General features: G+C 34.7%; 1 protein-coding gene across 9 annotated transcripts in view; it reads left to right on the forward strand.

Moving 5' to 3' along the window:
* The window catches only part of R3HDM1 (R3H domain containing 1), a 130,448-nt gene that overhangs the window by 29,886 nt on the left and 77,949 nt on the right, over positions 1 to 22,613 (forward strand). For 3 of the 9 annotated variants that reach the window (XM_036079097.2, XM_036079162.2, XM_036079183.2), the window contains 11 exons: positions 1,557 to 1,616; positions 1,700 to 1,840; positions 5,519 to 5,627; positions 5,717 to 5,812; positions 7,956 to 7,993; positions 8,076 to 8,126; positions 8,236 to 8,462; positions 10,566 to 10,820; positions 13,734 to 13,885; positions 17,281 to 17,382; positions 19,649 to 19,945. In XM_036079097.2, the coding sequence (XP_035934990.1) occupies positions 1,557 to 1,616; positions 1,700 to 1,840; positions 5,519 to 5,627; positions 5,717 to 5,812; positions 7,956 to 7,993; positions 8,076 to 8,126; positions 8,236 to 8,462; positions 10,566 to 10,820; positions 13,734 to 13,885; positions 17,281 to 17,382; positions 19,649 to 19,945 (1,528 nt within the window). Of the gene's footprint in view, positions 1 to 1,556; positions 1,617 to 1,699; positions 1,841 to 3,605; positions 3,706 to 5,518; positions 5,628 to 5,716; positions 5,813 to 7,955; positions 7,994 to 8,075; positions 8,127 to 8,235; positions 8,463 to 10,565; positions 10,821 to 13,733; positions 13,886 to 17,280; positions 17,383 to 19,648; positions 19,946 to 22,613 lie in introns of those variants that run through there. The other 6 variants (XM_036079119.2, XM_078070732.1, XM_036079154.2 and 3 more) reach the window with 6 other exon arrangements.

Here is a 22,613-nt window from a genome sequence, read left to right on the forward strand (position 1 = left end):
GAGGGAACAAGGGAAGACACAGAGAAACAATAGACGACGGTTTTAGTAGTCAAGCCAGAGATCCTGCTTGCTTGGATCCAGGGTAGCAGCAGTGAGAAAAAGAAGAAAAATAGAAGGCAGATAAAATTTGCAGTAGTAATTAACTGCATAGGAGGATTAGAAAAAGGATTATAGCAGGCCACAGATGCTTCTAGTACAGTATGCTGGGTGAAAGAAAGTGCCACTTACTGAGACGAGGAATACTAAAGGTGAACCAGGCTTGGGGCAGAATTGAATGTTGCTAGAATTTGTGTTAAAGTGTAATCTGGTTTTCAGCTTTGGGTTTAAAGTCACCAGGTAGGCATGTTTTTCTCTTGAGTTTTCAACTAATGTATGAATATATATATGTGTATATATATATATCAAATATTACTCGGTTTTTATGAGACTTCTTTGCAACTAGAGGGAGGGTCAAACTCAGGGCTGATGTATAGTATAGACTTTCAGGTAGCTTAAGCAGGAGCACCACATCCTCTGTCCTATTAGAGTTAGAGGATTCTACTCTGTATTGTTTATTTGAGAGGGAAACATTAAACTTCGGCCTAGTTTTCTTGATCTCTAAAAATTCAGGGACAGAACTGAATGATCTCTAAAGCTACTTCTAGTTTGAAGATTCTCAGAGCGTTTGTTTGTTTCACATGCACATGAAATTCCCAGTGAGCACAAAAACACTCATTTGAGCCATGTCCTTGGTATGTGAGCAAGGTGGTCCTTTGGGGAGTAGTGATACCGTTAATATTCGTTAGAGCATATGTGCGTTAAATAGGACCCTAGTGGTCTAAAGGAGCACATGCAGGTTCTCCCTAGAGTCCTTATTTATTTTTCATATTGGAAGCCTTGAGTTCATTTTTATTTTTATGGCAAAAATTTCCAAAGTCTTAAAAATGTATGATGCAAGTTTACAGAATGATTTGAAAAGGCTTCTCCTTCTGAGTTAGAATTAGTAATGTAATTCATACTTCTCTGCTATAATTCCATCTGTATACTAGAATTAGATTCCCACAGGAGTATTCCTGTTATTACTGGCCTTGCATGTTCTTTAGAGTACTGTTTCTATAGAGTTCAGGATAACAAAGTCATGAGCCTAACTAAAGATGTCTGTTCCTGCTATTTCTCAGCTTTATTAAGGAAGTAAAGACTAATATGCTCTTATTATCCATGTATCTACAGAACAGACTCCAACATAGTGATACTTAGCAGATCAAAATATATCTGTTTTAAGAATGGCCACATGTTGGTAATTGTTGAAGTTGGGTAAAGGCTACATTAAAATTCATTACACGGTTCTCCGTACATTTGTGTATGTGTGAAATTTTCCATAATAAAAAATTTAAAAAAGTAATCTCTTATTTTTTTCTAAACATTACTTTTTTAGAAATCATGTATATATTCTGGCATCAAGTTTGTGATATTCCTCAAAAATGCAGTTTTTAGGGAAAAATTTAGCCATAATAATTCAGTATTTATGATTATTTCAGTGTTAAGTTTTATATATGAGTCTTCATATTTTGTTTCAGGGACAGAATGATGCTGTTGAAATTGGAACAAGAAATTTTAGATTTCATTGGTAATAATGAGTAAGTCCTGACATTTAACAAGAAAACAAATTGTCATCATAGTTCTCCTTGACTTACTAAATTAGTTTTTCTTCTACTTCTAGGTCTCCACGTAAAAAATTTCCCCCAATGACATCTTACCATAGGATGCTATTACACAGAGTAGCTGCTTACTTTGGATTAGACCACAATGTTGATCAGAGTGGGAAGTCTGTCATAGTAAACAAAACTAGTAATACAAGAATGTAAGTATCAACAAATGTAGGCATTTGTTAAGTACGTATGTGACCATACTTTATCTTTCTACAGCACCTTTCATCCGAGGTTTTCCACGTTTTAGCAGCCTAATTAAGCGTTATGACAACCTTATGTAATAGGGCCAAAAAATACATAAAATGTATTTTAGCACACTAGATACAAAATGAACCAGTCTAGACTAAAATAAGGCAAATCGATAAGGACTGGTTTAAAAGCGCAAAAACAAAAAAACTTGAGAAGTCCTATCAGTTATGTTTGAAAACCATTCACTTGGATTTTTTAGTTAATGTAATTTAGATAGCTGTGGCCAACTTTAAGCAAATTTGGGGTTTTTTGCTTGGTTTTTTAATTCAAGTTAATACAGTGTAAAAAAATTTTTTTTAAGGCAGATTTTGACACCCTCACATTGAATTAATCTCCCATCATTTTACCATCCTTTCAACCTCTAGTTTTGCTTCTTTATCCCACAAATCTCAAGAAGGTGGGAATGTTGATTAATACAGTATTATCCATAATGTTGTATCCCCCTTCTGAGCTATATATAATTGACTGACGTAAAGTTTTTAAGGAGTTAAGAGGAGCCATTTGCTTTAAAAAGTGATAGCCTTATAGTGTTGCTGAATTATATCATCAGTGTTGGTATTTGGAAGCAAAAGGCCCAATGCAGAGGTACCTAAAATTTTAACATGTACACAGCACCTCTTCTGCCTATTTGTAAAACTAATCCTAAAACACCTAGTTGATTTCAGCTAATATTTATACTTTGGTGGTAATCTGCTTATCGGGAGCATTTTCTATATCAATTTCATATGTGGCAGCAGTGGGTCTGTGGTAATGAGCAGCAGTCAGCTTCAGACGACATAGATAATGCTAAAATTAATTATTTTTCTGCTTTTCTTGAAGCTACGTTTCTCTTAGGGTCTTATCTATGAACTATTCAATTTGCATGGTTGTATTTAATTCACTTACATCCCTTCTGTTATAATGGCCTTTACTCTTACAGCTGCCATATTGTTTACTGCAACAAAGTTGGTTTTCTTCCATTTCATATGGTGTTTTGTCAACTAAATATATAACAGTGGTGGAACCTAGTATTTTTAAATTTTTGTTCCTACAATTAAAATTAGTGAAGATAGATGTCTTTGAAAAGTATCTTGTCTTTCTTTAGAGATTATATTTTACCTACTGCAAATGTGAATCTGATTTAATATTCCTCTACTTGTCCCTTACTCTTAAAAATATCCTCATCAATTAGTCTTTGCCCAATTCGTTATATCATAGCTCAAGTAACCATAAGATTTGAGCTGAACTGAAGGTGAATAGAACTCTAATTCATTTAGCCAATACCTTTCAACATTACTCAGAGCTGCTGGATACCCAACCACATGTACATTAGCAGGCATTTTGTCTAACATTTCGACTGATGACTCTAAGGTTTTCGATACAGTGTAACCTCAGTTATTTGAATGCTATGAATGGTGTCAGAAAGCTTTAGGATTCTCTTTATCAAAGTCATCAAAAGTTGAGCTAAACACAGATGTTCATGATGTACTTAAAGAAGAATGGATCAGTAGTGTAATTATAACTAGACATTCAGATCATTGAAGTTACACTGTATTCTTATTTTATATCTTCTGAAATATGAAGAAGGTTGTAAATCAGAAAACCTTAGAGATCTGCTCCACATTGAATAAATGCAAACTTACCTTTTCCTCATAGGCAAATTACCCGCTCCAGCCTTGAACCAGTGGTGTTGTGGATGTCAACAACCCGGTGTCCACTGGGGTGTCTCAATGGAGCGGGAAGTTGGCGATTGCAGGGCAGTAATATCAGGCATCTATAAAAGAAAGAGGTAAGACAGTCTTAAGGTTAGCTGAAATGCCTGCCAATGCTATTTGGTGTGGGAATCCAGCTGCTTTAGAAAAGTTACCAGGCCTTAGGTCAAACATTATAGTTGACTTTGGAATAAGAATCTCTCACCCAAGTATAGACTCCTTCAAGAAGAAAATATGACTTTGAACAGCTACAAAAATAGTTGATAAAAGTAAGCTGGGTAATCATGTGACAGAAATAACATACTGCCATCTTCAGAACTAAATAGATAATCTTTCAAACTCCTACTAAAGAAAGCAGTCTTTTCTTCCTCATTTTGGTCATGAAATTGTTTTTACTCTTTTTATTGTTCTTCCTAGTTATGTACATAGCTCTGTGTGGAGATCTGCTCTTGTTTCGCTTATCTGAGTATATTTTAAAGTAGAGATTTCTTCAGCTTACTTAGATTATTCTTATTTTTAAATCTCCTTTTGCATAATTTGACAGGATGTAGAAACAGTACTTTAAAAATTCACTAGGTTAAAACAAATATTCAGAAGAGTTACTTGAATATTATATATACTATATATATATATATATATGGTCATGTTTGCTGAAGATATCATTACTTAGGTTTATTTGGTTTAGGAATTTACTTGGAATATTCACAATACATTATGTCCCTATATAATACATATTTAAACTATATGTAAAAATCTACTCGGGTTCGGTTAGACTTCCTTTGTGCCTCTAAATATATTTTTATGTATCATGTATTTCAAAAGAATAATTCCAATTTTATAATAAGATGTTATTAAGTCACAAGAGTATTAAATAAATTAATTTGTTGAAGCTAACAATATATTTTAGAAAGTGAAGTTTTACATAATTTTAGTTTTCCACAGAACATAACCTTATGTCTGTCTTCTGGATCTCATTAGAACTTGAAACATTTCTGTAGAGGAAAGACCATTCAGCCATTGTTACGATTTCATAATTATTCCTTAAGGTCCAAAACTTTAATGAAGTTTTAACCTCCAAAAAAAGAACTATTTTTTAACCTGTTCCAAGTAATATAAAACAAAGATGTACCCTGCTGTAATTAAGAATTCTTGGTAACTTGGTAGCATTTTGAATGAGCCTCCTAGGTTTTAGGTAATTCAAACACAAAATATTTTATTACTTTAAATTACGTCACACCAAACCAGGTACTGTAAGAATGTAACATAAGATGAAGTATTATATACTTTTTTCTTTCTCCTGGAATTTTTTCTTAGATTTAGAGGAGGAAATGCAAAAAGGATAAATAGACTTTGAATCTGACGTACCAGCAGTCCAACTTAGCCATGCGCTTGCCCTTGACCCTGAACAGTTGCTTAAGCCATTTGACCCTTAGGTTTTTTTAGTATTATTTATAATAATAACAAACTTCTGTTGAGTATTTCCTGTTTTAAGTGCTGTTCATCTATTAATTCATTTCCTTTTCAGAGCAAGCCTATGAAGTGAGTATACTATAATTCAGTTTATAAATGAGGAAACTAGGGAACAGAAAGGTTAAGTAGCTTGTGCACATCCTGAAGCAACTAAAGTGGTAAAGCTGAATATTTGAACCCAAGCAGTCTGATTCCAGAGCCCACAGTGTATTTTTCATAATGGCCTTTCAATCGTAACATAAGGTGGTTAATATTTTCTCATAAGATTATTATCAAGAGTGAATGAGATAACACAAGTATTAATTATTAGTGGCACTAGCGAGTGGGAATTTTTTATTGCTTTGATTACATAAAATATTATATTTAACTTTACTGTAAATAATGTGTACTATCTCTTCTTTTCCCGTGGGGTTTTTTTAGACCTGATCAGAAATTCAATGAACATATTAAGGATGATAAAGGTGAAGATTTTCAGAAACGATATATCCTCAAGAGAGATAACTCCAGCTTTGACAAAGATGATAATCAGGTAATCTGTGACAGTTGCAGCTTTTTTCTAGGTCAGGACTTATACCAGTAGATCATTTTCCCAAGAATTAATTGTCCTTGTTTCTTTAGATGAGAATACGTTTGAAAGACGACAGAAGAAGCAAATCTATAGAAGAAAGGGAAGAAGAGTACCAGAGAGCTAGAGACCGAATATTTTCCCAAGATGTATGTACTGACTTAGATTTAGATCTCACTGTTAGGATATATACTAATTGCATTATAGGAATTCATTCCTTCTATCATCTATTGATCATTTATTTGTAACCATATTTGTTATGTATAAAGTCACTTATTAGAAATATTGAGATCTCTCTTGTTCATATTAATAATTTAATAGCTTATAAAATGCTACATTGCAGCAGTTAGATAAATATTTCAAATGTTGCGTGCAGATAGACTACAGGAGCAGTATATCAGACTGAGTATATAGTTTGTGTAATTTTTTTTTCTTCCAGACCTCTCACAGACTTGAGATCTTAAGAGCATTGGTCATAGTCTACAAAATCATGTACTCTAAATTCTTCTCGGTAGTAGACTTTTCTCGATAAGTAACTTGTTTCTTCTTTTAAAATAAAACTAATTAGGGGCAACTGGGTAGCTTCGTCAGTTAAGAGTCAGTCTCTTGATCTAGGCTCAGGTCTTGATCTCAGGGTTGTGAGTTCAAGCCCCGCGTTGGCTCTACACTGGGTGTGGCACCTACTTTTAAAAAAACAATTAAATAAATAAAACTAATTAATTTTTAGATTATATTTGTTTTCTACTTTTAAGTGATTATATGAAAAATCTTTCAAGTGGCTAATTATTTTATACATGTATTTGAGAAGAGATTCAGTTTGGTTTTACCTGTGTCTATTAAGTACCCATTCTGTACAGTACTAGGTATTATTCAAGGACATAGGAATGCATGTAATTTGCGTTAACACTGCCAGAGATAAAAATTTCCTCAATATTAAAAAAAAAAAGAGTAACATTAAAATCTATCAGTTAATATTCATACAAACCTTATTGAGCACCAATAGTATGTGGTGTGCGTACTCAACAAATCTCAACGACAAAGTTGAGATTTTAGCCCAGGTCTGCTGCACTCAGAGCCTAAACTAGATGTATTTCTCTCTCTAGTTTATAAAGTCTCTACGCCAGTAAATAGCCAGGTAATGACAATATGGTGTATGATTTGTGCAGAGACATGACGGTAAAATAAAGGACACAGCTGAGAAGCACCACAAACCAGAACTGAGGCGTGAGGGGGAGAGTTAGCTTCCAAGAGGAGACCTAAAGGAACCCTCTAAGTAGAGGGTCAGTATTTGCAGAGGCCCAGAGATAAAGGAGAACTTGACAGATAAGGAATTAAAAGATTCAGAGAAGCTGGACTATAGCCTAGGTGACAGAGGAAGTGAGGAAAGTTTAGATTAGAGAAATAAGCAGGAAGCAGATGACTTGACCATGAAAGCTGGTTAAGGTGGTTGGGCTTTTAGTTAGAGCAGGAGTCAGCAAACTTTTTCTGTAAAGGGCCAGATAATTAGTATTTTAGGCTTTTAGAGCCATGCAGTCTTTATTGCAATAACTCACATCTGCATTTTTAATGTGAAAGCAGACCTAGAAAATACATAAATGAATGGGCATGGCTGTGTGCCAGTAAAACTTTTATTTGCAAAAACAGGTGGCTGACCAGTTTGCTGACCCCTGTGCTAGAACATGAGGGAGCTATTAAGGAGGGAAGAGGCGTGATCAGATTAACATTTTAGAGAGACTGCTGTGCCTTCTGTTGTTTAAACTGGATGAAAGGGGCAAAAACTGGTAGCGGAAAACTAGTTAGAAGACTGTCGTAATAATAGAAGGAAAAATGGTGGTTGCCTGAGCTAGGTTACTAGCATTAGAAGAGTGGCTCTGATCTGCATTGAGGTAGAGCTGCTTGTTCATTGGTACAGCCGCGGCCGAAGCACAGGTGATCAAACTACTTGTTGAGTGAATGAGGTAGAATCTACAGATTGGTGTATACCTTCCATATATAATCATGAAAATGAGTTCACTTGTTTGGAAGAGAATATTTGAATTTCAAATTAATCTGTACCACAAAAATGAATGGCTTCAAGATGTGTATCTGTTAAAAGAATGCATGTGTCTCTAAGCCAGAAATAATTTCATTATTATTTATTTTGCATCCTAATCACCATTTTGGATTTTGTGGGCAGGGTGGGTGATACTTTTTAAATATTATTACATATGATTTTGATTGTCATCATTGGTTTACAGATGCATGATGTATTTGACAAAAGCTCAACTTTTTATATCTATTCTTTCTTTCTAGTCCCTGTGTTCCCAAGAGAATTATATTATTGACAAAAGGTGAGGGAATTTATAACGTTCGTTTGTTAACTATCTGACTGATGCTAATAAAAATTAAAATGTCTTATTAAAATGCCAACAGAATCCAAGACGAGGATGCTAATAGTACCCAGCAGAGGCGTCAGATATTTAGGTATTGGAAGCATGTTTTCATGCTATATTGAAAAATCAAAGCATTTTCTTCTCTATTCTTTCCCCTTTTGTTCCTATTAGCTTCTTAAAGTTGTATTTCTAAATTACAGAGTTAATAAAGATGCTTCAGGGAGGTCAACAAATAGCCATCAAAGCAGCACCGAGAATGAGCTGAAGTATTCTGAACCACGACCCTGGAGCAGCACGGATTCTGACAGTTCTCTCCGAAACTTCAAGCCTGCTGTAACTAAAGCCAGCAGCTTCAGTGGAATCTCAGTCCTGACAAGAGGTGATAGTTCTGGGAGCAGCAAAAGCATAGGCAGGCTTTCAAAAACAGGTATAAATATTTGTCTACAGCTGTGCAATCAACTGTTGTCTTACCCATTAATCATGTGGCTTTTGCAGTTATCCTAACATATAAAATTCTTACCAGCAGTGCATTGAGCACCTCCACAGTACTTAAGAGGTAATATATGTATCAACATTAAGATTCATTCTCTGTTGGAGAGAGATTTACAAACATCAATTAAAGTAAAAATTCTCTATTGTGACATAAACTTAATCAAGTTAGTTCAGTAAAATGTTGTCTCTTATTTGAGTCCCCAGAGGTGGTTGGAAATTTTTCATTGCTTATTTATAATTGGAAGGCCTCATTTCTCACCCGGGATTATTTAACATTGATTGCATTTTCAGCTAATACTATCAATTATTGATTGCATTTTTCATGATAAAGTCCTTCATTTGCTATTCAAAACATCAATAAAATTGTCGAGAAGTTTCTCAGGAATTTTAAAACTAAGGAAAAATAATGTGCTGTAATTATTGTGAGTGAGTAAAAATTTTAGTAACATCCTCATTTTCCTAGTTTCTTTGCTTTTACAGTGCCTGACATTTAGGCTCATACATTTTCTCTTCACCTTCACCAACTGGGTTCAGTACTAGAGAAGCTCACGTCTTTCTTAGAATCCTTATAGATCTTTATTTTTATCCCAAAATAAGCATTGAAAGTTAGCAGAAATGGCTATCTTTAGCTTATTTGGGTTAGCCTAGACATATGGTATTATACAGGTAACAATCAAAGGGAGAGATTTGAAGGTAGCCGAGTATTTTTTTTTTAAACCTTATCTATTAGTCAGTGCTTTAAATTGTTAAGGCTTATGAATTGCACTTGTCACCTTTTCAGCTTATAATATGGATATTAAAAATGTCTTAGTGTATATGATAGAATATTGCTAGAGATAGGTAAATTTTATTAATATAAAAAATATGCATGTGTACAAAATATGCATTTATTTGGAAAATGGCCACTCAGTCATCACAACAGAAAAAAATTATTTATGAGAATGTTACTTAGGCGCATACTGCTGAATAAAAACATTTAAGATCATCTACTGTTTTTAATTTGTATTATCTTCAGAGATGAAAAGAAACATTGCCTCTTTTAATAGGGAAAAATTATTTTTGATGGAGTTTTTATCAGTAGTCATTTGGCACAATTTAAAATAGAAGTTATCCTTCAGAAGGCAAATCTGTATAGTGTATCATATTTGTTGATTTCATTCATTAAAGATTAATTCTCCATCCCAGAGTCAACTCTTATTCAAAACCTAATTAGCTATATACATTTTCCAAATCTTTTCCTTTCTTTGATTGTCTTATTATCCACTTTCAGCTATTATCCTGAAAGTCAGTGACATTTTCAGTCTCTGGGTAATAGAAAAGGAAATAAGATTGCAGGAATGAAAACAGCTAAAAATAAATTATCAAATTTACTAAGTTTAGTGAAAATAAATTTTAAACTGATGCTAATCTAATATAAGTACTTAGATTATTTTTCATGCTGTCTTTGTCCCTTGATATGATAAAAAAATGCAAAGTTGACTTTATAGGAAGATGCTATGATTATGAGCTTAAAATGGAATTCTGCGGTGAAACTTCACAGTTGTTTCTCTTGATAGAGAATTTATCATTTTTGTTATCTCCTACACTATTCTTAATCTTTCTGTGTTCTTATAGATAAGGGGTTTCTGATATAAGAGGTTTTGGGCATTTGGCTGTGCTATGTTCTTTTTCCTGGGGGAAAATTATAATCTGTATATTCCTAAGTATTAATCTAAAAAGGTAAAATGTACATAACCTTGTGCTTTGGGGAATGTGGGTAATGTGCTTTTTGTGGCTGTCTGTGGCTGGTGGTATTATAAACTTGCTTAAGTTGCATGCTTTGGCTATGAGATCTCTGATAACTTATGTGATCCGTTTGCTGTATTAAACTTGTTCATGATGGGGAGGGGAAGCAAAATTACACAGTAAATCAAAAATACCCAATGCTTTTATGTGGTAACCGCATGTTATGCAATGTGAATTTTATTGTTACGTATTTAAAACCTGCGTTTTTATATGAGGTTTAAAAAATCCATATTTTTCATTACTCCTCCCCTAGGTTCTGAGTCTTCTGGTAGTGTAGGGTCATCTACGGGCTCTCTTTCTCACATCCAGCAGCCTCTTCCAGGTACAGCTCTCAGCCAGTCTTCTCATGGCGCACCTGTCGTCTATCCAACTGTCAGCACTCATAGCTCTCTTTCCTTTGATGGTGGCCTAAATGGGCAAGTCGCATCTCCTAGCACTAGCTTCTTTTTGCTTCCCTTGGAAGCGGCAGGCATACCACCTGGCAGTATTCTGATCAACCCACAAACAGGTTGGTATCCAGAAAAAGGTGTTTATTTCAGTTGAGATAGCAGGAGTTATTGAAAATTAAAGAATGTACTAAATGTATTATTTGTATATGTGTTGTCAGCTTTTTATTTTTCATGAGTAATTAGCATTTTCCCTAGAACTTTAATAAAACATTTCTGCTAGAAAATGTTCCAAGACATATATTTATATCAGAAAGTATTTTTCTCTTTGTAACATCCAGATGTCATCTTTTAGGCCAAATAATGGCCTAACCATAATTGAAAAAAACAGTTCATTTCCTAGAAATAAGACAAACACCACTGAAAGAACTTTATTTGATTTAAAAAAATAAAAATTATCCTGGGGAAAATAGTATGTGTTTCATGAAGAGGGAGAGAGTAAGCAGCTCTTATTCATTATAGAATGAAGTAGAAAGAACCTATAAGTAATTGTTCTCCTGAATATGGTAATTGTTTTCTCCTGAGGAAAAGGTAAGGGACTTATTCTTATTCTTATTATTAGAAAAAGGAACTAGGTAGTCTTTATGAATTAATATTGAAGACACATATTCTTTCAGTTAGGTAATAATTCTCATTTATTCAGCATTTACTATGTGTCATATAATGTGCTAGGTGCTTTAAATACATTATTTATAATCATTGTAACAACCCTATTAGGTAGGTGAAATCCTCATTTACAGATAAGGAAACTGAACCTCAGAGACTCAGAAACTGTAGTCATAATATGTTTCATTATGCATGCAGTATGAGCAAATATGGAAAACAGGATCTTTTGAAAGATCACTTGAAGTCTTTGGTCTCTATTCACAGTATTATAGTCCAATAATTTTGTGAGATAATGAGAACAATCTTATAAATCATTTGATAACCTTCCTTAGAAATTCTCACACTTAGCTGATGTGGTCACATCAGTATGGTAGTAGCTGGGCAAGGTAGGTACAGGTGAGAGTATCAGGGTCTCTGTGTGCTCCTGAACCTTTCCTTTTGTTCGTTGTAGAGAAGACCATGGCTTGGAACTCGTTACCTTCAGATTTCTTTGCATCTCTTTTTTAAGATAAAGTGTTCAGACTATTGTTTCTATTATAAGAATTGAATAACTGACTATTCAGAAATTCAGTTTTTGCTTAATAACCATTGTCTTCCTATCCTTCAGATTTATTATATTACTAAACTTCTTGTTTTCCTGAAGCAGGATATAAGATGACTTAATTTACTGTTTACTATTATTTTTCATTCAAAACATCTTAGTTAATGAGTTTTTGATAATATGAAAGGTTTAACTGAATAGGAAATGATAGAGTGAGCAACTGATCAACCTGAAATTGAATTGTAGTCTTAATGTGTCCAAAAGTGATCTCTTTGCTTTTTGAGAACAGCATGACAACACATCCAACTTTTTTCAGACAATCCTTAAGTTACTTTTAAAACATGCTTCCACCCAAATCTTCTCCACCATTTTTTTTCATAATTATTTAACCATCAATAAATACCCAGTATGACTTGAATTTGAAGGAATTTTTCCTCTTGGTATCATTGGAGCAGTATATTCTTCTCTCCCCACAATTATTTTATTTTATTCTATGTCATAAGTTCCAAAAAAAAATGGCACGGGGATTTATCATGGAAGAAAGGATATTATGAAAACAATTTTAAGAACTATTATTCAGTCAGATTTCTCTTTCTTCTGTATTCCTTCCATTCTAAATGGATATATCATAGTGTATTTCACATAGTCCTTTTTGTTTGTTTGTTTGTTTGTTTTGTTTTGTTTTTAAGATTTTATTTATTTATTTGACAGAGACAGACAGCGAGAGAGGGAACACAAGCAGGGGGATTAAGAGAGGGAGAAGTAGGCTTTCCACTGAGCAGGGAGCCCAATGCAGGACTCGATCCCAGGACCCTGGGATCATGACCTAAGCCAAAGGCAGATGCTTAATGACTGAGCCACCCAGGCACCCTGTTTTCTTTTTTTTTTTTTAAATAATATACTATATAGGATAAGGAAAAATACTAATTTTTGTGAATTTATTTACATATGCATTGAAAAAAAAGTCTGGAAGAAGGTATCTAAATTGTTAACTATAAGATTATTTTCTTTTGATCTCTATTTTTTGGTTATTTTCCCACAATAAAAATATTACTTTCTATAATAAAAAAAAAGTTGTTTAGAATGTATGTATAGAAAAGAGAATAGAATTTATTTACTTGAGCACTTAAGATAACCCCCGTAATTAGTAAGCAATAACAACAAGCCACAGAATCAATACAAAAGTTTTCTCTCTTACCTATGAATCAAGCTCACTGGAATTAAAAAGAAATTATTTTAGAAGAAGTTATAAAATAAGGACTCTGCCATCGAGTCCATGATTTGAAATTTGAAGCTATCAACCATTTTTAATTTTCATCCAGTGTTAATTTCACTACTCAAGTATACACAGTGTGGTCTATAAATTAGCTCTTTCTCACCACCTAATACAGGCTAATTAATTAGTAATATTCCAGTTATCCCAAAGTCAAGAATTTTTTCTTAAAACTGAATTGTGTTACAACACTACAGGACCACAATCCTATACCTGAGTCCCTGGAGCAAGATATGTTTCAGGATTCAGAGGTTTTCGAAAAACACTACATATTATTAAATAACTTCAGTAGGTTTTGGAGCAGCACCCCCATAGTAAAATGCTGCAGCACAGTTTTCAAATATTTACACTAAGTGAGAAAAAGAGTATTAAAATAACCTCTTGCAAGGTCAGACTTTGTTTCCCCTGCTGAGTAAATCTTTTGGTTTTCAGAAACTTGGGTCTTTAGGATTGTGAATAAGGATTATAGACATGTGTTGTAAATTATTCATAAAATGAACTATGTTCGATCTCTATTGTTAAAGTATTTTTTTCCCTCCTCTTTTAATTTTTCAGGTCAGCCCTTCATAAACCCAGATGGAAGTCCAGTTGTGTATAATCCTCCTATGACTCAACAACCAGTTAGAACCCAAGTGCCTGGACCTCCACAGCCACCTTTGCCACCTCCACCACCTCAACAACAAGCAGCTAATCACATTTTCTCACAGGTGCACATATCCATGATTACATAATGCTAAGTTCATCTGCTTTTGCATATTTGGGGCTAAACTCACTAATTATATTTGGGTAGCCCAAGTATTTCTTAGAACTTTAATATTCTGTACCAGTGATGTCCCATTCCCTGCTTGTAGGAAGAAAGGTTAATTTCACAGGATTTTCAGCTAATAAATATAGAATGTATATTGGAAAGAAGGAAATTTTGTGTCTTATGAGCCTATGTGGTGAGTATGTTCTCCCTATTCTACAACAGCAAGAAATGGAGAAAAGGAGTAAAAAAAAAAAAAAACAACTAAGACTATCCCACTGAGCAAAGTAAGTTCCTCTAAGGTTCAACAGATCAAGAAGATAGAAGAAACTGAGTTGAGTTGCTCAAGTTCTGCAGGTTACCCTCCATCCCACCTACCCTATGAAAGAGAGAGGCAAAAACATTCTGAATTAGAATTCACAGAAGCACTCTTAGCAGTGTCTTGAATTTGTATAAATGTTTAGAGTTTACACATACACTTTCACCTTTTTCCCCTATAGATGTGTTACTCATCTTTGGGGAACCTGATTATACCAGTGTAAATTCTTTTATTTTATTCTATCTTTTAAAGGTTGTGTAACATCTCAAAGACAGTTTGTACAGTTAGTTACACCTCTTTTTCCCCATAAGACTATCTAAATATTCTACTGGTGAGAACTTGCAGAATACTTTCTGATGATGTATGAAAGAAGTATGATGAGAAACTTGAACTGGAGAAATTTCATTAGTTTTGCTCACAAGTTATATCGTTTGTATTGCAAGGGTGAAGAACATATGAGCAGTTTGATAAGATTATCAAATATTTTGAAAGTTTTGTAGGTAATTGTACCTCTGGCAATTAAAACTCCTAATAGGCAAGGCAGCTTATATAAAGTAGAAGGGTTTCTAGGTTTCTGCTGTGCTTCTAAGACAGTACAAATACATGTAGAGGAAGTTGCCTAAACCTGTTTCCAAAGACTGCCGTATCTGCTTCGCAGCCCCATTTAATTACAAACTCTCAGGTACACGTTAGACTACGTAAAACTCCCTCCCTGGCCTTCTGTGCCTTGCCTTCATTCGGTTTGGTCCTGAAGTGTTTTTCCTTCATCGTGCTGTCACGTAATTGTCTTTGTAGTGCTATGTATTTCACCAGGAGCTTTATAGGCCTGATTTTCATTTCATTCAATGGAAATAATGTTTGTCTGGCAGCTTCAAAAAAGTCTAAAGGGTTTATCTGTGGTTATATATTTCAGATTATTATCTCTTAGAAATAATTTTGTCTGATTCACAGATGAGACAATCCTAAATGAAGGTGTAGACAGCTTACTTTAGAAATAGAGCCTTAATGGACTGTAATTTGAAATCTTGCAATATGCATCAAACTTCATGGCTGATTTTCCTGGTATTGCCTCAGGTGTTTCAGGTAATTCACCATCAGATACCAGGAGAAAGAATTGACAAACAAATGATACTCAGTAACCATTTTTTGCACTGAGATAATCCATCCATGAAGTTTCAAATAACCAAACAAAATAATACTGTGATTTCCAAAGCCTTCAGATGGGCTACATGTCTTAAAATCAATCACTTCAAGTGGTTGTTGTTTTGCAGCCAGTTGCAATTTAAGTAGGGAAAGGAAGTGCTAAGGCTTTTTCTTTTCTAAGTGGTATCAGAATTTCACTTTGATCAACCAGTGTTCTCACCCACATTTGACTCATTACAACTTGACACTCTGGGAGACGTTAATTCATACCATTGGTGCTTGTAGGACTCCCCTTTCTTTTATCCCCCAGCAGTCTAAAGCTTTTGTTTCATCTGACACTTACATAGTAGGTCAAGATGTCTGGAAGAAAGTTATGTCTTAATGGTTGTCTGACTTAATAACAGATCGAATAGCCTGTACTTTGGAAATTCTAGAGCTACTGTACCTCATTTAAAGGTATGTGGTATGTGCTGCCATCCATTAGGAAGCTTGCTAACTGCTGACCAAGAGGTTAGTGAGGGACCAGTGGCTCTATAGATCTTTCAGCTTTTACCTTTTGTAGTACTTTTACTTTAATTTTAGATTTTTTGTGGGATTCTGATCTAAGACTTTCACTTTTTAGAAACTCTTGCATTGATTTTGTGGTAGAAGTGCAACTCATCATTACTCATCTTAGTTGTCAGAACAATTTCTCTGTATTTAGATTATTTCCTGGGCAGTCTTATTCAGTTCATTTATTTTGCATTTGTAAAGTATTCTTCTAGAAAATACTGCCCAGAGGGAGATTCATGTATGTACATTTTAACCAAAAGTAAGAGTTTTCACTGGATAAAATTACCTGGGTTCCTCCGGTGTTTGCTTTACATGACTGTCTACATACAGGTCACTTAACTTATCTTAGCCTGATTGCCACCTGTAATGTGGATGACCAGAGTCTTTAAGCTGTATGCCTATTACCCCTTAGGAATAAACTAGATAATATAAATGCAAGACTGGGAAACTAAATCAGATGCCAGTGTTAGCCTGCGGATGACCAGCTGTACTCCTTAAGGTTTAGAAATGATTAAATCTTTTTTCATTTTTTTATAACACCTGTTTTTGATTGTCCCTGGGAAACATAAAACTTATTTTATTTTCCTGAAATGCAGGAGTATTTCATTACCAAAAAAAATTTCAAGTAACTAATTTTTTAGCTCCTGGCATCTACTCTCTCGATAAAAATTTTTAGTTGCAAGAAAAATGTGTTTATCTTCCTTGTGTAAAAGAGATATGTTTGTGCGTGTTCCTTGTGTGTGTGTGTGTGTGTGTGTGTGTGTGTGTGTGGTTCTTTAGGTTGTTATTCTTAATGGTACCCACAGTATATTTTTCTTTAAAAATTGCAAAAACTTCAGGCCCTTTGGTCCCCAAAGAGTATTTAATCATGCCTTATCAAATAGAGAGGGTAATTGGCATACATATTGTATAAGTTTTCATTGTCTGATAATGAGTGAAGTTCTCTTTTATTATCTAGTGTCATAATGCTAAACAGAGCAACTCCTCCATCAAACGAGGAAGTAAGAATGAGTGGTTTTGCTTTTACTGACTTAACCTGGGGACTTTGGTTAGATAATAGGATTTGAAATGTCTAAATTACCTGTTTCTGTGAATCTAATAGAGAAATATTTTTATGAAAAAATTATCTAATTGTATATTAAAGCATAGGTATTCTTAAAAAATTTTTACTATGCAGTTTCTTCATTTAGCATCATTTTTGTTGTTTCCTATATCATTGTATAAGATGACTTTATAAATGTAGTTATAAGCTATTGCCAAAAAAGTGTAACTTTCCATTTTATGCAACTCTTGTAACATTTTATTCTGACATTAACATTGTTTGCCAACCTGTTATTCCTTAGCCTGTTCGTCCTCTGCAGTCCTCTTCACAGCCTGTTCAGTACTCTACAGCCCCTTACCCATCCCCGCTCCTGCCAGTCTCACCCACCCAGCAATATTCCGTGGTACTATATCTCTATTCACCTCCTGCATTGTTTCTGTGGGCTGATGTGTGATGGATGCTCATGAACGTGATTAATGTGATACGAACTTCTGTGATTATTTAAAGTCTTGGACACATATATACTGAAAAAGTGTTTCTGACCTGTATTAGAAATAATTTAATCTCTACTGTATAATATTTGTTATATTTGCATATTACCGTGGTTATATAAGTCCAAATCTTTTCCTGCCTTTTCATAATGAAATGATTTTCAGGTTGAGTATTCTAGTCCTAAGATAGTTTAGCTACTTTTCTCACTTGAGGTCAGTGCTATCTTTGCAATCCTGGAGTGGCAGCTTTCATCTGGGTTTAAGGCTTTCTGTTCTTTCCCCAATAACCTAATAATAGGTCCATTAAACTACATACCAGTTATTAGGGTGAATTGGACCTTACAGCTACATAAGACATTATGTATATTTCCAAAGAAGATCCCTAGATATTTAATCTGTGACTGTAAAGAAGTGATAACCACCTTCAATCCAAAGTATGCCCCAAATTATACTTCTCAGTAAGAGCTTAGAAGCACCAGTGCTGTGTATTCTCTGTGTAACCTTCTCTAGTTACTAGTGACTTCTCTAATAACCATGTAAAGTACTTCCTGCCTAGTGCCTAACATGAAATTAGTATTCGATAAGTTGTTACTTTCCTTCCCTTGAAATGAGTCTCAGCCTAACACACTTTTCCCAGTGATGCTGTTATTTTGCCAGACTATATGGCATCACGTTTTGACATTACTTTTCAAGTTAAAATGTAAACTATATCTTAAAGTCACTTGACACTTTTTAGAAGCGTTTTCTTTTATTGGGAGTGTTTTTGTTTTGAGCTGGCGGCAACCTTATTTAACAGCATCGGCTCTGAATGATTTTCAAAAATGACTTCCAGTCTGAAAAAATAAAATTTTGCCGGCATTGAGAAGATTGAAAGCATCATTAAGAATAGCATAATAGCCTCAAAAATGTTTTGAAAAATGGTGGATAATTGGAATAAGAAAATGACTTTTTTTTTTTTTTGAGATGACTCTGATGGTGGTGTATAGTTAAAATATTTGGCCAGATTACTATGTAATTACAGCTAATAAGTATATTTTGGTACATTTTTCCCTTTTGAAAGTATTCATTGAATTAGGCTAATAGTGCTAGAGTATGTCAGAGCAGCATTGGAAGAGTAAAACCACATATTTTCAGTCATTGAATCAGGTTCCCCTTTGCGATCCCTTGTCTTCTCTGTAGCCATAATGTACTTTGCAAAAAACCAGCAGACTGTAGAAATTGCAGACATGTCAACTTTGACAACTCAATTGCCACAATTTTTTAAGTAACTTTTTCCAAAATTCTCCTCTTAACAAATTGTGATATATATTGTTGCCAATCTATGTCTCTTTGGGAGAAAGGGGATGCCATTTTAACCCCATTTTTATCATTTCAGTGATATTGTCTAGACCAGTCAGAACTGGTCCTTACGCTGTTGAGTCAGAGAAAACATTTGTCAGATGGCATGTAAATCATCACCCTCTCGTGGCCGGACATCATTGCCTGCTCACCAAGTAGCAAAAGCAGTAGGAAACTGTCATTTGGATTAAATTTGTGTTAACATCTGACTTTAAGAAGAGACTGAAAAACACTAGGGAAGAATAGAATTTATGGCCAAATGATTTTTGAGAGATTAGAAGACTGGGGTGGATAGATTTTATATATTTTATTTCATTTCTACTAGTATATTCAACAGGTATGCTAAGATATACAGAGGTCATAGAAGCAGAATCTTGCCTTTTAGGAAGAGAGGTAAAGAGTGTAAATTAGTGCCATGCCTTGCTAGTTACCTGGTCCTTGAGGTCTCTTCAGAAAATGTTAACTGTATAATATAAATATGTCCAGTTTCACTTCCACATCCTAATGTGCCTTTAATCGTCATTTAGTGTCTTTTCATTTTTATTGTGAAATGTTGTTACACCCTACTCTTCTGCATGCTATGCACTCTACTAGATACACTTTATAAGTAATTTGTAATGACAGCATTGTAATATTCCTACTTTCCTGCCTTAGAGTTCTAATTTTATTGACACTGTTCTATTAAGTCATATCTGTTGTAGATGTATGATATCCATAATGCATACTACTGCAAATCATCTTAAAATATATGAAGTGGGGGTTTTTCGATAAGCTTGGTTGATAAGATTTTGGTAAGTATGTATGGAAGGCTTACTGATTTCTGACTTTTCCCTTTTTTAGCAGGACAACCTTGGGTCTCAGTTTAGCCACATGAGTCTTGCCCGCCAGCCATCTGCAGATGGTTCTGACCCTCATGCCACCATGTTCCAGTCCACTGTTGTTCTTCAGTCCCCACAGCAGTCTGGTTATATCATGACGGCAGCCCCTCCACCACCACCGCCGCCGCCGCCACCACCTCCCCCGCCTCCCCTGCCACCCGGGCAGCCAGTCCCTACTGCTGGCTATTCTGCCTCTGGCCATCCTGTCAGCCAGCCTGTGCTGCAGCAGCAGGGATACATTCAGCAGCCCTCACCACAGGTACGGCGCTTTTTCATCTTTTCTCTCCCATGGAAACCTCTTCATTTAAGATCAGTTTAACCCTAACTAGAGAGCTTACTTTTAATTTCATGTGGAGAGAATTTGTGACAATGTATAAACAAAGCTGGTCATCATCTTCCCTTCTCTGGAGATTCTCAAATATATGCTAGACAACCACATGACTGGTAGACCCTTCAGTTGGCTGGATGGTTAAAAATAGGCGACCTTTGGGTTTCCTCTTGACTGATTTGTTTTAATTGGCTTAAGAGAAACACAATAAGGTAAATACACTGTAAAAATAAAATGATGCATTTCAGGAAGAAGTAGGTTAATTTAGGGAGAATTAATAACATCGTAATACTAATAAAGCTTTATTGTTATTTCTCTACATTTACTTAGATATTCCTTAATTTTTCTCAACAATATTTTGTAGTTTTCATTATATAAATATTGCATATATTTTATTAAATATATCTCTAAGTATGTAATGTTTTTAAATGCTTCGTGGGGCGCCTGAGTACTCAGTCGGTTAAGCGTCTGCCTTTAGCTCAGGTCATGATCTCAGGGTCCTGGGATTGAGCCCTGTATCAGGATCCCTGCTCAGCAAAGAATCTGCTTCTCCCTCTCTCTCTCTGACCCTTCTCCCCTCCCCCGCACTTGCACATGCGCTCGCTTTCTCTCAAATAAATAAAATCCTTAAAAAAAAAAAATGCTTAATATTCTAAAGGAGATTATTTTAAAATTTCATTTTCTATTCATTTGCTCATATGTAGAAATAAGGTTGATTTTTGTGTATTGATCTTGTATCCTGTAGACTTTCTAAATTTAATTATTCTAGTACTTTTTTCATAGACTGCTTAGGATTTTCCAATACATATGCCTTTTATTCCTTTTTCTTGCCTTATTGAATTACCTATGAGTGCTAATGTTGAATATACACACAACACAACAGGGAGAAGTAAAATCCCTAGAATTCATTTATTAACTTAAAGCCAAATTTTGAAAGTACATATTCTTCCTTGTTTCCAGTCTTAGGAAAAGCATTTGGTCTTTCATCATTAACTATGATACTATCTGTGAGTTTTTTGCCCTCTATCATGCCCTCTATCAGGTTGAGAAAATTCTCTTAGTTTGGTGAGAGTCTTTACCATGACTTGAGTATTAAATCTTATGAAATCTCCTTTTCTGCATCTATTGAGATGATCATGTGATTTTTCCCTTTTATTCTATTTATACAGTGAATTACTGTGACTTTTGAATGTTAAGTTAATCCTTTCATTTTGAGAGCACACTCCCACTTAGTCATGATAGAATATCTTTTTATATATTGCTGGATTCATCTTGCTTATATTTTCTTATGGATTTTTGCATGCATGTTCATAATGGTTATTGGTCTGTAGTTTGTGTATAATGTCTTTTTCAGGTTGTAGTATCAAGATGGCAGTGATACTGGCTTCAAATGAATGGGATATTGTTGCCTCCTTCATTTCCTAAAACAGTTGGTGTAGGATTCTTCTTAACATCCTTCTTAAATATTTGCTAGAATTCACTAATGCATCTGGACTTGGAGTTTTCTGTGGTGAAGACTTTAAAATTACAGAGTCAATTTTTTAGTGGATATAGAGCTAATCCAATTTCCTATTCCTTTTTGGATTGAATTTTGTAGTTTGTATCAATTTAATTGTCAAATTTATTGGCAAAAGGTCAGTCATGATATCCCCTTATTATAATTTTAGTATCTTAAGGATCTATAGTGGTGTGGCGCCTGGGTGGCTCAGTCGTTAAGCGTCTGCCTTCGGCTCAGGTCATGATCCCAGGGTTCTGGGATCGAGCCCGGCGTCGGGCTCCCTGCTCGGCGGGAAGCCTGCTTCTCCCTCTCCCACTCCCCCTGCTTGTGTTCCCTCTCTCGCTGTGTCTCTCTCTGTCAAATAAATAAACAAAACCTTTAAAAAAAAAAAAAGATCTATAGTGGTATCACCTCTGTAATTCTTAATGTTGGTAGTTTCACTCCTCTCTTCTTTTTGCTTTATTTACTCAAGAGATTTATCAATTCCATTGATGTTTTTTAAAAACCAACTTAGGATTTCATTAATTTTATTATTCATTTTCTATTTGAACGATTTCTACTTTTACCATTGTTTTCTTCTTTTCTGCTTATTTTGGGTTTCATTTGCTCCTTTGTGTCTGGCTTCTTAAGGTGGAAGCATAGATCATTGATTTTTAGATTGTTCTTCCTTTCTAACATAAATTTTTTAATGCTATAAATTTCCCTCTAATTACCATTTTAGCTGCAACACACAAAACTGGATGTGTTGTTTTTGTTATCATTTTGTTCAGAATGTTTTGTCTCTTTTTTGTATGTGTATGACTTTTTTGACAGATGATTTATTTAGAAGTGTGTTATTTAATTTCCACATACTTGGGGCTTTCTAAATACCTTATTATTACTGATTTCTATTTTAATTTCATGTGGTCAGAGAATCTAAGATTTCATTGTTTTGGAATCTCTTGTTATTTTATGTACCAGTATGTAGTCTTTTGGGGGAAGATCATGTGCACTTGAAAAGAATTTGTATTCTAGGGGCGCCTGGGTGGCTCAGTCGTTAAGCGTCTGCCTTCGGCTCAGGTCGTGATCCCAGGGTCCTGGGATCAAGCCCTGCATCGGGCT

Source organism: Halichoerus grypus, chromosome 4 (assembly GCF_964656455.1).
Source record: "Halichoerus grypus chromosome 4, mHalGry1.hap1.1, whole genome shotgun sequence".
NCBI classification, from domain to species: domain Eukaryota; kingdom Metazoa; phylum Chordata; class Mammalia; order Carnivora; family Phocidae; genus Halichoerus; species Halichoerus grypus.